Raw genomic sequence first — 17,134 nt, 5'->3', positions numbered from 1 at the left:
CCCAAACCATTTGGCAACAGCCCTCTGAATTAGGCCCAGAAATGAACAGGCAGCCAGTGAACTTCTTTCAAAACTGGTGGAGCATGATGTGATGTGATGTGCGTGAGCAAGTGCCAGTCAAAACTATGGCTGCTGCCCGCATTCTGCACTAACTGAAGTTTCAGAAATGTTTCCACAGGCAGCCGTACACATACAGCACACTGCAGGAATCCAAACAGGACATTACGAGAGCATGGATAAAACATGCCAGGCACTGGGTGCTTTTGCCCGTTAATAGCTACTTTCACTGCCGCCCATTAGCAACTTCAGGAGAGACAACTCACAGTTCGCTCAGCTTCTGGCAGAAGCGCCATCCAGCCGGGTTGATATGGGAAATCAAGTTGTTACGGAGATGGAAATGCTGGAGGGACCCAAGTCCATACAGGGAGCCGCTGTTCACCTCTGTGAGGGCGTTGTACTCCAGATTCCTGGAAGCACGGCCAGTTTAAACATATTACACACCAGTTCACATCTCACATGCATGTACTTAAAGAAGCAAAAAACAACCCATGTACAAAATGCCACATTTATTTCCAAAAAATGACTCTTAATCCCCACCCCCACTCCGCCAGCCCACAATACCTCTTAAGACCAAGAACATGCCACCTTGGTCTTCCCAAAGCCAGCTGCCAGCTTTAGCATGCCATTATTTGGGTTTGGTCCCAGAAGCACAGTAATCTCCCTCCCATTAATGCCCTCCTTTCTAGGCTAATAGCTCAATCCCAGGCAGGTGCATTCAGAAGTAAGTTTCACTGTGTTCAATGGGCATGCATGCATAAGCTTGTGGCTTTAGAGTAAAAGTCATAGAATCATATACTCTTACAAGTCCAACTCCCTGCAATGTGGAATCTCAGCTAAAGCATCCAAGACAGATGGCCATTCAATCACTGCTTAAAAACCTCCAAGGAAGGAGAGTCCACCGCCTCTCGTGGGAGTTTGTTCCACTGCCAAAGAGCTCTTACTGTCAGAAAGTTTTCCGCATGTTTAGTCGGAATCTCCTTCCTTGCACCTTGAAGCCATTGGTTCAAGGCCTGCCTGCCCTCCAGAGCAGGAGAAAACAAGCAAGCTCCCTGTCCCACGTGACATCCCTTAAGATATTTGAAGATGGCTATCCTATCTTTATAGACAGAGGTGCACTTTGGCTATCAAGTCAAAGTGCATCTCTACCAAAGCCTTGGTACACCAATGCTACTGTAAGTTGCACGCCAGCAATTACCCACCAGGCATCTGCAGTACATGCCTAGAACTTATGAGTAATAACCATCTTTTAACTTACAGAACTTGCATTTTGGCCAGACCCCAGAAAGCACCATCGGTCAGCTTGCTTATGTTGTTTCGCTGGAGCTTCAGAACTTCTAATCTGTCCAGTCCTTGAAACGTCAGGCCATCTATCAGACGAATACGATTCCGGTTCAGCTCCCTAAAATTGCCAACAGCACAGAAGGGTGTTAAAAGACCATTGTTTTCCAGTGGGTTGAGGATGGGGGAACAAGAACCAAAAACCTCTGCTGCTCTTAACACGCATCATTTGAAGGACATGAAACAAGAGAGTGCCTATACTTTGGATCTGAAGCATTGTATCCAAGTGCAAGGTATACACAGCTCATTGGTGAACAGAAGAGACTTCTGGGTCCAACCCTATTGAGACCAAGACCACTCTCAACATTACTTTGAGCTTTTGTATTAAGAGTCTCTGGACAGTTACAGAAATAATTTAATTGAGGTTGCCCAGAGAACAATATTTAATGTGCAACTATAAATCTAGCAGAAGAGGCTGGTGAAGGGGCACTGCTGATGAGGTGGCCTTCTGAGCAGTGAGCATTGCTGCTGGTTCTTGAAAAAGGGATAGGTAGTAGGGAGCAATGTGGTGGCAGAAAAGTCAGGTTGGCTCCATCCCCAAGCCCTCTCCTTCGCAGGAACCAGCAGTAAAGTTCACCTGTGTTCAGAAGGCAGGTGAGCAACGCTGCCCCACCTGTGCTGCCCTACGGATCACTACTGCTACATACGGTAGCCCCTCCATAGCTGCACAGCATTAGAAGCTGGGTTGTTATCTTCGAATGCCCTAAAAATATTCAAAGAAGAAAGATTATCACAGTGGAAAACTGAACTCCCGTTTTCTGCACAGGATTTTCAGTGAAGGAAATAGGAATCTTCTATGAATCCACTGTTTGAACAGGTGACCAGTTACTTTCACCGGAGGGAAGTGTCTGACCGAAATCCTACTTGTTAGCTTGTGTAAAATTTAAAAGAGATTCATAAGTTATTTTGTCTCTTCATATAAAAATCTCCATTGTGTGTGTGTTTTTTTTTAATGTCAATTGAAATCATATACTAAATGGTGCGCGATCCAGCCTTTTGAGTCGGGTTCCAAGCGTTTAGAAAGCAGCAAGCGAATGTTGAAGCCAAAGGTCAATTATCTGCGCACGAAGCACCTTCGCAGATGCAGATGTGTATTTGTGATCAAATGCAGCCCACACTATGCTCTGACTGCACAAACAACGACGTGTGTGCTAACTCATCAAAAGCACCATTTTGCCCATCTAAATGTCAACCGCACACTTTAACAGCCTTCCCTCGTTGTAGTTTTATTACCAAATAAAAGACCCATGTGTGGTCTTGAAAACAGGGTTTCGAGAAAGCCCTCTGACCTAATTCGCTTTCACTGCCCTCTTGTGAAACAAAGGGAGTAACAAAAAGGAACGAGAAAAATAAATGCACTGGCTGGATTGACTAGTGCAGTGGTCTTCACTGTATGTTTTAAGTAATTAATGCTATTATTATTATTATTATTATTATTATTATTATTATTATTATTATTATCTTCAGATTACTCTCCCAACAGGGCTTTTTCAAGGCCATGCAGGACCACCAGGAAAAAACCCAACCTATTCCTAATTTGCTTTATTAGGTGTTACCATAGGGCCATTAAAATATAGTTTATCCAATGTTTTATGGACGTGAAGGAGGATTGCATTTGGTGAGCATGTCCTCAGGGAACGTTTGTCTCCATAAAGTTTGGTTGCCCATAATTAAACTGCACATTTCTACTCACAGTTGTGTTAGCTTGGGCAGCTTGAATGCTTTAGCTGGAAGCTGGGTGATCCTGTTTTTACTCAGGCGAAGCGTTAGAAGGGATCGTGACAGGCTATCAAAAGCCTTGGTCTCCAGGATGCTGATTCTGTTGCTCCCCAGGTGCCTGTAATAAATCATCACAGAACATTTAAGCGGCTATGTCAGAGGTATTGGCTGTTCACTCTTTATCTGAGTGGCTGGTGACATTAGACACACTGTGTGTTTTTTATTATTTTAAAAAATCCAATGTTTTTCCCCCTCCACAGACAAGCCAAGCCCATTTTTCCATTAGCACAATTTAGACAGCTGATGATAAGAGATCCCCAGAGGGACCTCAGCACCTTCAACCTCCCAGAGGAATCAGTAGCTGATACATCCCATGTCAGAAGTGAAGGGGTACAGAGCAAACATATACTATAGCCTAGTAGGAAGAGTGCAATTATTGGAATTTAGCATCTATGTTCAGTTTGACTTAAATACTGGCTCATACTACATAGCTTCTATTCTTGGATGCTTTTTGTTTTTTGTTTTAACAGAACCCAAAGTCCATCAAACAGAGCCAAGTGCAAAATGAGGGCTTGCAGGATGGCAAAGCAAGATGCAAAAGGCTGACTCAGGAGGAACAGTCAATTACCGTATTTTTTGCTCTACAAGACTCACTTTTTCCCTCCTAAAAGTAAGGGGAAATGTGTGTGTGTCTTATGGAGCGAATGCAGGCTGCGCAGCTATCCCAGAAGCCAGAATAGCAAGAGGGATCGCTGCTTTCGCTGTGCAGCGATCCCTCTTGCTGTTACGGCTTCTGGGATTCAGAATCTTTTTTTTTCTTGTTTTCCTCCTCCAAAAACTAGGTGCGTCTTGTGGTCTGGTGAGTCTTATAGAGCGAAAAATACGGTACCTGTATAAACACCGACAATTAAGAAACACTGGCCTGTGAGCCAGTGTTGGAGAACAGCCTTTACCAAAGGTGTCATGGACTCTGAAGACGCTCAAACTCAGGACAAAAGGGAGAAATGTGCTAAGAGGAAGGCACATTTGGCAAACCCTCATCGTGATCAACTCCCACCCAGAAACCTATGTCCCCACTGTGGAAGGATGTGCAGATCCAGAACTGGCCTTCACTTCACGGTTAAGACCATGTTCATAGAAGACAATCTTACTCAGCTATGAGTGATCTTCAAAGAAGAAGAAGTAACCCATCAACTGGGATAACTAGGATAAACAAGTATAAATCTCCATCTGATTTGCTACACATCAGGTGATTCAAATAGCCTAGCCTGTATGTGTGTAACGAGGTATGGGAAGAGAACAGCCTTTTGTTGTTGCTATTGCTGAACAACTGACAATCAGAATCCCTAGGAATTTACCCAGTAATCTAACCAGTGGTATTTCAATCTGTGTTCTGTCCACCCCTACTCAATTTCAATAATGCATAGTGAAAAGTGAAAGACACAGTATTCTTAGCACTCAGTTTCATTTCACAGCATTAAACGTTGTACCTCTTGAGGGTCACATAAAGCAATGTTTACAAAAATATGCCTTTACCAGTACAAATTTTTGCCTCTGAGCTTCTGCTGCAGACCACTTTGTAGAAAATAAAAATCAGAAAACCGCCGCACATCAACGTTCAGTATAGTTCAGCTGTGACATAATCCAAGCCAGAAGTCACAATTTGTCTTTCTCCTTTCTTTATAAAAACAGACATTTACAACCGTGTACAACCCTGCAGCACGAGCATTTTCATAATATGTGATGCAGTAAAAAGAGAGCAGAGAAGTTTTGATTAAAAATCCCATACAAATAATTGGCACTTGGCCTCTCTCTTAGTGGTGCACAATCAAGCTTCTGTAGCTCATTCTCTTCCCCAACCCCTGCCCTCCACTGCCCCCCCCCAAAACCCCTGTTCTCTTTGCTACAGCAAGTGGGAATAAGAGAATGCAGCAGCCTAGGGACCAAAGACCCCTGCCCTGGATTACTGCTGTGTTCAGCTTTCTACTCCATCATCTGTCTGTTTAAAACCGTCAGAAGAGAGCAAGCGAAAGGAACAACAAGGACTTTTTTCAACCTGCATCATACGTAACGTGATCACCTAAAGAACTGAGATAATATGCACACACATGCGCACACAAACACACACACACACAAAAGCAACACCCAACTGATTTATAATCCACCCCTGTAATCCAATTTTAAAAGAAATAGGTTTTAAAAGTCAGCCTTTGGTGTATAAACAGATACTTTCCCATAAAATGTTTAAATAATAATAATAAAAATGTGTGGGAGGAACTTACAGATCCCTTATACGAAGCCCCACTGGAAAACAGCCACTTCGGATTTCCGTGATGTTATTCGAGCTCAGATCTAACGTTCCCAGGGCAATATAGGGCTCCAGTTGGCTCGCTTCAATGCTGGAGATCTTGTTGCGATTCCTACAATACAGAAAGGAGGAGAATCTGACATAATCCACTTTCCCCTCCCTTGTGTTAAAAATAAGTACTAGCATCTAATAAACAAGTCTCTCCTAACTTGTTTGGCTCCAGGATGGCATGCAGTCCATTTTATGGAGACAATTAGATTAGATTTATTATTATTATTATTCTTTTTAAAGGTATGAGAATACCTTTTATTAGACAGGCATATGCTGGCATAGAAGGGACGTGGGTGGCGCTGTGGGTAAAACCTCAGTGCCTAGGACTTGCCGATCGTATGGTCGGCAGTTCAAATCCCCGCAGCAGGGTGAGCTCCTGTCTTTCGGTCCCAGCTCCTGCCCACCTAGCAGTTCGAAAGCACCCCTAAGTGCAAGTAGATAAATAGGTACCGCTTTATTGCGGGAAGGTAAACGGCGTTTCCGTGTGCTGCGCTGGTGCTGGCTCGCCAGAGCAGCTTCACCACGCTGGCCACGTGACCCGGAAGTGTCTCCGGACAGCGCTGGCCCCTGGCCTCTTAAGTGAGATGAGTGCACAACCCTAGAGTCGGACACGACTGGCCCGTACGGGCAGGGGTACCTTTACCTTTACCTTTATGCTGGCATAGACAAGCTTTCAAGTTACACAGCACAGTTCACCAGGCAGAATAGGAGGAAGAATTCAAAGCTATTCGTTTAGATGTAATACAAGAACAAGGCCATACGAGAGGCCTCCTACCTACAAGCTGGGGGAAGGGTGAGATATATAGTCAAACGGAGCAAAGTAATGTAAATTCTTTTCAGTCACTTCCGCTATATAAAACTATGCATTGCCCAGATGGAATGACACAAGGCAGGTGTGTATGTAAGTAAAACCTACTGGAATTTTGCAACATATCAGCCAACGGTCTTTAACTCCATCCTCATCAGTGTGTGGTTACCTGCATTTGACGGAAGCACCAGAGTTAGTCTAAACTGACTCTCTGTGTTGATCGGAGACCAGAAGCCAGGAATGAGTAGTGTGAAGAAACAGTACCAATACAAGGGAGCAGGGGTCCACAGAAGAATCTTATTTTGTCACCACTGTCAGATAAGCCACTTTCATCAACCTGATTTGGCCACACTATAGGGATCTAGGACCATTTAAGTAAAATCAACCAACCATACTCAAGCGCCATTTCTGTCATAGGCACACAAAGCAGACCCATAGGCAACTGGGACCCGCTGCAGTGCCAACCTCTGTCCTAGGTGGGCCTCAACAGCTTCCCCCACTCCCACCAAGCTCAACAACTGACCTAGTTATGGTCTCACTTGGCTGGAGAAAATTATACTAAATGTGAGGTATTTTTTGTGGTTATCGTTTAGAGGAGATGGACTTGTTAAATTAAAAGAGCTCCACCACCATTTGCAGAGTGGGGTAAGGAAATCAGTCAAGACTACAACAATGCTAGTTTGGGTGTAGCCCAAACTACATTGATTTCTATCTTGTCACTGGTCCACCTACATGCCATTTAGAGCCTATTCAAGTTGCACCATCAGTTGGCATCGTAGGGAAGAGCAGGTAGGGTGACAGTTGAGATTGCACCTTGCAGCAAACAAACACCCAACCTTCCTGGCCTCTGCAACGCCATACCTTTTCCCAAAACAGTTGTACCTTGGAAGTCAAACGGAATCCATTCCGGAAGTCCGTTCGACTTCCAAAATGTTTGGAAACCAAAGCACAGCTTCTGATTGGCTACAGGAACCTCCTGCAGCCAATCGGAAGCCCCATCGGATGTTTGGGTTCCAAAGAATGTTCGCAAACCAGAACAGTCACTTCCGGGTTTGCAGCGTTCGGGGGCCAAAATGTTCAACTTCCAAGGCGTTCGGGATCCAATCATAATAATGTGCTGGGGCTTTTTAGCAATCACTACATGAAACTCTGATTACTCCACATGGGCAAGCGTTCCACTGAAGTCCTCCAGTATACGCTATTCACAATTAACATCTCCACAGATGAAGCATACTGACCTTGAACACTTTGTGCAAGAGGCACATATATACTGTTGCCCTTCAAAATGTGCAACCTGGTCTTACATGTCGTTAACCTGACAGTAAGCCCCGCAGAGTTCAATGCAACTCAGTCTCAGCTAAGAGAGCCTTGGTGAGTCTTGCACTTTCTTGGGAGAAGGGGAACACAGATGACATGCAGACACCACCCTCCAAACCTCCTTATATCAATGTTCTTATTTCTTAATAAGGTGTTACATTATTGTTCACAATTTGAAGCAGATGGCATAGTAAAACAAAAGGTAAGAAAGGTGCGCATGCGCTAGAGGTGGAGTGAGAAATGACAGAGCAAAACAGGTGGGGCTACTTCAAAAGGATCATGGCTTTTCTAGGAATACTGGAGTATCCCTTAAGAGAAGCTAAGGTTACACCTTAATCCCAGTGGGTAGGCCAGTGCTAAACGTCTTCATGGATTTTTTTATTGATAAATCTTTTTGGCAGCTTTTTCCACAAGTACAAGTGGGAGGGGGAAGACTTTCCTTCCGCAGGGTGAAGGCTATTTTTGGTTTGCCATGAGGAGAACGGGGAGGCAGGGGGAAATTGCACGGTTGGCCTTCATCTAGTATCAGCTTTCAGTATTGGCTCAGCTTTGTTAATTTAGGGAGTTGGGGGTGGAAGGAAGCCTTAATACAGCAAAACCCCCATTAAGGCACCACCTGCTATAAGCATCAAAACCAAAAGGAAGCTTCAAACGAGAGGGGAGCTCTGCACCTCCCTTTTCGTTCTATTAATATTCAGATATGTACATGCGGAAGGAGAACAATTAAACCACCTAGAAATGCCTTCTACCAGAGGACATGCAAGGTCTCGTGTTATAAAGGGCTGCCAGACCATGACTGGAGATCTAGATCAAAAAGAGGTCACATGGGATGAATCAAGCACTGCTGCTAGGAATGGGCCTTCTGGCTTTCCGTCTCTTAAGCAGTTGCTTGCTTAGTCACAGCCAGTTTCAGCTTCTACATTCTATAAAAACCATCCAGATCAGCCTTTCATCAAGAGGTAGCCATCCCAACAACATGTCAACTGAGATAAAAGATGGGTGCAAAAAAGAATTCAGGGTTTATGACCACACTGGGAGAGGTTTTTTGTTCACGGTGTTGTTATTTTATTTTTATGGTTTGGTGCGTTAAAGATGCTCTGCTTATGTTTCATAAGTGTAATGGATTTAAGTAAGAGACGCTATCCCGAAACCTAAGCCCACCTTGGAAAATGGGCAGGTGGAGGGAAATAGGTGAGGGAAAGGTAGAGATGGGAAGTTGTGCTACAAAATGTTTGAAAGAAACTGTTAATAATTGGAAGGAGGAGGAGGAGGAGGAGGAGGAGGAGGAGGAGGAGGAGGAGGAGCAGCAGCTAGTCATTCCTCTAAGCCCAGCTGAGACTGGTTCCAACACATCAGTCTGTGCATACTTCCAACCTAAGTAATGTTCAAACTTGCATCTCTATCTTAACTGATCAGCATGCAGAGAGGCATATTCATGATCAGCTAAGGAAACACATGACAGCTCCCAAACCATTTCAGTCCATTTGATGTCAGATGTGGTACTACAGATGGATATCAAGGGAATTAAAGTCAGCTCCTCAGCCTCTATAGGCTCTGGGTGATGAAACATCAAACAGGGCCCGTCATCTGAGGGACAGCTTTTCAACAAAGCCCGTTCAAGTTTTGAAAGCAGAAGCGTCACCGAGGTGCACACTCTCTTTTTTTCCTGCATGGTCTCCAATCCATACTTGAGGGTGGTCACACATGAGGCCCTCTAGATGGATCAATATGGGAGCTGCAGTTCAGCAACATCTGGAGACCATCGCGTTGGCTATCCCCTAGTTTAAGGACACAGATCTGTGTACTCTACCAGCTGCAATAGTGGGTCAATGTAATATATATGCTTCCCACTGATCTGCATTTAAAAAAAGAAAACACCGACAAACGATGTTCCTTGCTCCACACTGAAAGCCTCTGCTGACCCTTTGAGAGTGTAACACTTCGGAAAGGAAACTGCAGTCTCTTTAAGTATGTTCTTCAGGCAGGAAGTGAGTAGCCCCCACTTTGTGCTCTGAGGCCACCGAATCACTAGTTCCCAAGGGAAAGCTTGGCAGATTCTCAAGCCCCATTGCAGAGAGGCTGTTTGTTCAGGTGGAGCTCAGATACATAACAAGAGCGGGCCAGGGGCTGGATATGCACTCTTGACATGCTTGGGTCAGCCGCCGTGAAACTCAACGTACGCTGCCTACACCAGTTTCTTAATTAGTTACAGCACTGGCCCTGGAACGAGATGGGCGATATGCTTGCTTTGTAACAAAAGGGAGAGAAGCAGGCCAGCTCCTACCCTAATCTCCTATCCATAAGGAACTATTCCACTTCATAAGACGGGAAAAGAACAGTCCGTAAATACGGCCTACACAGCAGTACAAATAAGACCAGGGTTGATGTTAAGGGGTGAAACTTAAACCAACTAAGTTCTGTCAGAAAAGATTTTCCACCCACCTCATTGTCTAGCACTGCCTCATAACCAGGGGCAGGGGACATTTTTTCACCCCAAGGCCCACGTTTCCTTCCAGGTAAACACATGGGGACTACATGCCAGTGTTTGGGAAGGCTCAGAGGCAAAAGTAGGTGGAGCTCATCCAATCCACAGATGACATCAAACTGGGAGGGGTAGATAATGTCACAGAAGACAGAACCAAGATTGAAGGTGACCTTAATGGATTGGAGACCTGGGCCCAAACTCACAAAATGAATTTTGAAAGAGACAGATGTAAAGTTCTGTACTTAGGCAGGAAGAACCAGATGCACAAATATAAGATTTTTTTTGGGGGGGGGAGCACCTGGCTTACTAGCAGTACATAAGAAAAGGATCCAGGGGTCTTGGCGAATCACAAGCTTAACATGAATCAACAGTGTGATGCACTATGTACATTTTTGCCTCTGTACCGTAGGTTAGGATATACACACACTCTCACACGTATTCCTCTCTATGCTATCCCCAAGCAGCCAGCAGGCATTATCAGAATCCTAGGGTTGTGGTTTTATTGTGGCATGGTGGGCTCTAATCCACAAAAGCACATGCATCGTTTTTTTATGGTGCCACAGGAGTCTTTGCTACAGAGTGATGCCAGAATAGCTTGTGGAGGACTGCCGAACACTGTTTGCTAACGTGAGTATCACCTTCGTGCTACAGCTTCACCGCCAACCACCTGCATTTCACAGCACAGGAAAAATCAATACGTTTTGCATAAGTGGGAATTCCAACCATCAATGCTAGGCAGAGCAAAAGTCCACAGCAGGAACAAGGGAGTGGGTGGCGACAGGACACCAACAGGCACTAACAGGAGGTGGAAAATTAGGTCAATGAACTGATAGCATGGGACATTTCATACTTCGGTTTACTTCCTGGCACCTGGCACAACAGGATCCTCCTGCAAGTTAGAAGAAATGAGCCACAACAAACTTCCTGCAAGCCTGTTAGAAGGCTGAGCTGGCTCAACGGACAAGCCAGTTTATTCGGATCAAGACGACAAGACAAACCAAGATTCAGGTAAACTGAAAGCAAATGCTTTGTCTGGAAGTAAATCCCTCCAGCTTGAGCACATAGCAATAAACCCAGGTTTAGGGCCAGGTGTGAATATGGCTACTGATTTCTCTGGCATAGCTCTTCTGCAGCGAACCTTTGTTATTCCTATTTTAGAATTCAGGAACCGAGGCAAACCTTGAGTTTGCAAACTGAGCATGGGTCCCCTGTTGATGAAAATGGATTTGAGCCATCAACTACGATCTTCCATTTGGCCCACAGGTCAACAATAGATGGGGTTCAACAAGGCAAACCTGGCAAAAAAACGCCACACCAAAATCCTATCTCCTAGTCAGGCTACCTTCCCCGGTGCCTGTCAGCAACTACACAGCATTGACAGCGCCCAATTAAGCATGATGAGTTTCCAGCGTTTCCTCTCTTGACTTTGACAAGAGTAAACAAAAGCTCGTTTCTATTTCTAGGTCGCTGTATCTCAGGCATCCTCCATTAGGGGGACTCCTGGCTATTTAGTAAGTGTGTGAGCACATGCACGCACACATAAGCTCATCGATTACCTCATTCCTGGGTTACATCACTTTAGCCTTCGCACCGCAAGCCAAACAAGCTACACAGGAAGCCTCAGGTGTCCATCTCATGGGCCAGCAGCCCAAATGTTTTTCCAGAGTCCATGTGTGGCAAGCCACCACACAGGAGCCTACACATTGACTCCGTTCACATCCCCACCTGTCTTGCCAACCTCATCTGCCCAACATGAAATTCACACTTTATTTGAACAGCTGCTCAGAACCGTGATTTAAAAAAATAAAACAAAAATCCTACTATGATTTGTGCCAAGCATCCCTAGGCCTTGGTGACTAGAGGCTAGAGCAGGGCATCAGATTGGGCATCTTCTTCTCCCCTGCCCTCTTGGTTCAATATGTAGATTCAGGGCCCTGACTCCAGGCGACCCACCCCGCCCCCCAGGGCCGTCTTCCTAAACTACAGTTATACCATTAGACTCCACCAAACTTAGGTTTACACATTTTTATATCAAAGCATAATAGCTGGTAGTCTGACACCCTATAGCAGGCATGGCCAAACCTGGCCCTCCAGATGTTTGGGGACTACAATTCCCATCATCCCCGACCACTGGTCCTGTTAGCTAGGGATGATGGGAGTTGTAGTCCCAAAGCATCTGGAGGGCCAAGTTTGGCAATGCCTGCCCTATAGAATCATAGAATTGTAGGGGGTCATCTGGTCCAATGCAAGAATCTTTTTGCCTCATGCGGGGCTCAAACCCATGACCCTAAGATCAAGAGTCTCATGCTCTACCAACTGAGCTGCAGAAGGCAGGCTGGTATTGATCAAGGGCAAAGTCAAACTATGGAACTCGCTCCACCAGGAGGCAGAGAAAGCCACCCACTTGGATGGCTTTAAAAGAGGATTAGACAAATTCATGGACGTAAAGGCTATTGATGGCTACTAGCCATGATGGCTGTACTCTACCTCCACAGCTGGAGGCAGCAATGCTTCTGAATACCAGTTGCAGGAATCCACGGGAGATGAGTGTGCTCTTGTGCTTATGTTCTACTTCTTGCCTTCCCAGAGGCATTTGATTGGCCACTGTAAGAACAGGATGCTGGACTAGATGGGCCATTGGCTGGATCCACCAGGTTATTATGTTCTTTGCCTAGAGAAAATCCCACTAGACCCCTCTCCCTATAGTTTATGAGCATTGCACCAAATGCATGTCTGAAAGCCAATATGCAGTGCCAATGAACAAAAAAATCCAGTTGAACGAATGGCCAACTATGCTCTTCTTCCAATTAATATCACCTTAAGGCTGTAACATCCTACGCCCATTTACCTGGGAGGAAGCACCATTGAATTTCACAGGTCTTACTTCTGCGAAAGCATGGACAAGATTGCACCCTTAACTCAAATAATTACCATTTTTGCTTGGCCATACTTGAAATGGCACCACGAAACCTGAACTGACCTGAAGGCAGGAAAAGGCTTGATTCGAAAGGTATTGTTCTCAGTGCTGAAGAATTGTATCGGCTCCATTGCTTCTGAAGGGTTTAGAACAACCAGAAATCTCCAAGGTAAAGCCTAGTAAGCTTCAAGTCAGTGACACTGGCCTGATTTTTCAGAGAAGAATAACCAGATAGCCAGCGGCGTAGCGTGGGTTGTCAGCACCCGGGGCAAGGCAAGTAATTTGCGCCCCCTAACCCAGGGCAAGGCAAGTAATTTGCGCCCCCTAACCTGGGGCAAGGCAAGTAATTTGCGCCCCTAACCCCTAACCTGCCGCCGCTGCCAGCTTCTTCTTGCTGCTGCCTGGGCTGGGGTATTTACGGTAAGGTAGCCACAGCGGCGACGGCGGGTCCGTGTCAGGTGATCTGAGGCGAGTTGCTGCTGGCGCTGCCGCCCAAATGACGCCGTTTGCCCGGAGGAGGAGGAGGGCAGAGAGGCGAGGAAAATGCAACATGGCTCAGCAGCGGCGGCGGCGGGGCTGTGAGGAGGGGCTGCTTGGCGCACCCTCCACGGTCCTGACGCGCGGGGACCGCGGCGAGCGCTGAGAGCCGCTGCCTGCCGGACGCCTTCAGCCCAGACACGTGCACAGCTCGTCGGTTCCGCGAGACATGGGGCTCTGCTACAGCCTGCGCCCGAGGCTCTTCGGCGACTATGGAGGCGGTGAGCGCGCGCCCCCCCCAGATGTTGCGCCCGGTGCGGCCGGCCCCCCTGCATCCCCCACGCTACGCCACTGCAGATAGCTTTCAGTTGTGAACAAAAACTAAATCTCTCATCATAAACCTGTGGAGTTTGGGGAAAAACACTTTTTAAAACCTGTTTGGTCCAATAAAAATATATAGTTATTCCAACAAATATCCACGTTTTTCTTTATAGCTACAATGTCACGTGGTTTTCAGTGTTTGTTGTTTTAAATAATTGAAACTCTTTTTCCCCCCTTTCTTTTCTTTATGGGAAGCAGTTTTCTAAGCCTTTAGCAATCTGTCCCGCTGTTGCCATTAACGCAGATTAAAGTGTGTGTAGAGATAGGGCAGAGCCTTAGTCTACCAACAAGCGGAAGAGAGATGTATCTACCAGAAAATTACAAAGCCTGTTGCAATTTCAAAGCAAATTATGATGCCTCTCTTGCACTCATAATTACTTTGCTTGTTGTGGGTGAAGTTGCTTTCATTGTACTTCTTATCGAGGAGCTGATATAGGTCCACTTGGGACCCAAGAGGGCAGAAAGTGCTTTCTGAAGGGACTGCTTACAATATATTTCTCTGACAGATGAACCATGATATGCTTAAGGTGCAGATCCCAAGCTAAGTGTGGACAGCTATGGGGTTAATTCAAAAGTTGCAAAATCTTAGCTGACTGCGCATGTGAACACTCCTTCGCTCTCTTTCATCATCCAAAGATGTACTGTTAGAAGGCAGTTAATGGACATACCATGCTCTAGCCAGCAGATACACAGGGTACAGGGGAGAATCAAGGAGGAAGAGGGATGGGAAGTATCTGGTACGCTTACATTAGGTCTTCTCCACTAACCCCCTCCAACATACCTCAGATAAAAATAGTGTTGTCCCCCCCACACTGCTGCCTCCAAGGCAGGGACACAGAGGCCAAATTAAGCAAGCCAGAGCCAAGACATTCTTAGGGGCATTCAAGTGACCCGGATCTCGTTTTCATACAAACAGGAAGTGCTGCTTATTGGGTGAGGGAGGAGGGGGAGGGAGGCATGCAGCTAAGAAATGTGTTAAGAGAGACACATGGATCTGAACTCTGAAACGCTGTACTGAAGGGAAATCGGGATCTCCATGTCACCGTGAGAAGGCTAAAGGGTTTTGGGGACGGTCCTGGGATTTTTCAGGGCAGTTGAACAGTATGAGGCTGCAATCCTGAACATTTGCTCTGCAATCCTCGAGGGTTTTTTAGCTAAGGCACCAGCCTCTCCAGTGGAGCTTACTCCTTAGTAAACATGTCCAGGCGTGCATCCTGAATGGGGCAGATCCAGCACACATTTTCCTCTCTCGGTGATCACCGTTGAGCTTCTTTTTGAGCAGCTGCTTGTAGGCTTTCCTGCTGAAATCAGATAGTCAGGGTGGGGCTTCTAAAGGGCAGCCCTTCACAGGCAAAAGGAATCTCTGTGTAAGCAACTCATAACCTCCAGGGATTTAATCAAGTGTCTCAACTGCTCAATCACCATTTCTCTAGACAAAACTAGATTTCATGTAAAGGGGGGGGGGGGGGACACTGATCAAAAGAAAAAAGCTAAAACAAAAACAAGACTCTGTTCCCTACAGGCCCCGCCTGACTGTAGCTACATTCAGCTGAAGATACGGAATTTGGGGGCTATCCCAGTTGAGAACTGAAAAGCAAAGTTTTTGGGGAGGCTGCTTCTGCTTTTGGATTCTAGAAGAGGCACTGTTCTATGAGCTTGAGACAAAACGCTTAGACAACTTTTACACACCATTTCCCCCCTCCCCAAACCCTTAATATATCATATAAGAGGGAACCAAATTCGGTACATGTCACTGTGCTGGAATCTCAAGCTCTTTCCAAAGTAGGAACTCTGCAAGCTCTAGGAACAATTATGCACTACTCAGTCTAACAGGATATTGGCTCTTCTTTCTTGGATTGCTGTGTATAGAGGCTCTTATTACATAATCAGGCATGCAGACTCATATCCAGAGCCTACTTTGGGACTGGGGGCAGGGAGGGTGAAACTCTACACAGACAAAATCCAGCGTGAATATTTGCAGGGCTTTCTTGCTTGGCCAGACAGAACAAGCATTTTTGAAGCCGGAAGTGAAATCTATGGGGTATGCTAGATAGGTGGAGTATGCTAGATAGAAATCTAGCTAAATGGGGTATGCTAAATATTCTAATCTCAGGCAAACTTCTTCCTTTTTTGCTATAATCCCCACACAATTTAATGTGCTTGGAAGGTACAGTTAGACTCAGAGACTGAATGGATAACAATGAAAGCAAAAATTTTCTAGCTTATTTCTGAAACACCACCAGATCAGAGGTAATATGCTGAGTTCTTAGGAACTGGGCAGCATAAGCCTAGTTCCAAAGACAATGGAGCACGACTGTTCCATTACGCTTGGAAATGGAGAGGCCTAGCCGAAATACTGCACCAGATGTCCAACTTGATTTTGTAAGAAAGGTGTTGCCAAACTAGCACTAGTTTAGAGAGCAGGAAACATGGTTAAGAAGAGATGGGTATTCTGCTGCAGAAGAGAAGTCTGCGGCACAATATGCACCTATTTAGGAGAGCAAGTGTAGAACAGAGAGAAGATTTAGATTTTCTACCTCAGTGAGAAGGCCTCTACTAAGCTAAGATGTAGAGCAGCCTTCCCCACCCTGGTGCCCTGCAGATGTTTTAAGACCGTAGGTCTCCAACTCGCGGATCACGAGGCTATCGCAGCTGCTGCTGTCATGCTGGACTCCAGTTGAGGCTGACCAAAGGAGGACTACATGCGGTGTCTGAGCAAGAGCAAATTATTCCAATGAGACACTTGTTTTATCAATTTTCATGAGTGCTGCAAAGTGGCAGGAGAAAGGAAAGAGCCTTTTTCAATAAGGCAACATATTTCTACATCACCCTCAGTCCACTCCCTGCATCCTGGAATAGGGATGGGTCACGGGATAGTTCCTTGCTGGTTTCCATTTTGTTATGCTAAAGTTATGCTACATATATTGTTCTGCGAATTGCCATTCTAGGATTGATAATGTGCCTTATTGGCACTATTAAATATAAACCAAAAACTAATATGTGAAAGTGGGTCCTGTGTTTCTGGTTCGGAGACTCATGAGTTGGGTCTCGGGTCTGTTAACAGTTGAAGACCACTGTTTCAGACTACAACTCCCATCATCCCTGATTGTTGGGCCATACTATGGCTGATGGGAGTTGCAGTCCAAACACATCTGAAAGGTGCAAAGTTGGGAACGGCTGGTAACTTCGCCACCATTTCTATGGCAGATATAGTGATTAACCTCGGATGCAAGTCACCCAAAACAAGGGTGCCAGGTCTCCTATCTTGGTTTA

At 45.7% G+C, this 17,134-nt stretch overlaps 1 protein-coding gene across 1 annotated transcript in view; it reads right to left on the bottom strand.

Annotated features, from left to right (window-relative positions):
• LRIG1 (leucine rich repeats and immunoglobulin like domains 1) overlaps window positions 1-17,134 on the bottom strand; it is a 123,287-nt gene that overhangs the window by 31,641 nt on the left and 74,512 nt on the right. Inside the window, exons 4-7 of the mRNA XM_081852401.1 lie at window positions 5,400-5,537; window positions 3,092-3,235; window positions 1,316-1,459; window positions 324-467 (exon numbers count right to left, since the gene is read on the bottom strand). Coding sequence (XP_081708527.1) covers window positions 324-467; window positions 1,316-1,459; window positions 3,092-3,235; window positions 5,400-5,537 — 570 coding nt within the window. The remainder of the gene's footprint in view (window positions 1-323; window positions 468-1,315; window positions 1,460-3,091; window positions 3,236-5,399; window positions 5,538-17,134) is intronic.

The sequence above is a fragment of the Podarcis erhardii genome (assembly GCF_964252035.2).
Source record: "Podarcis erhardii genome assembly, chromosome: 2".
Classification (NCBI taxonomy): domain Eukaryota; kingdom Metazoa; phylum Chordata; class Lepidosauria; order Squamata; family Lacertidae; genus Podarcis; species Podarcis erhardii.
Note: the sequence above shows the minus strand (reverse complement) of the source record. Positions and strands in the feature narration are given on the sequence as shown.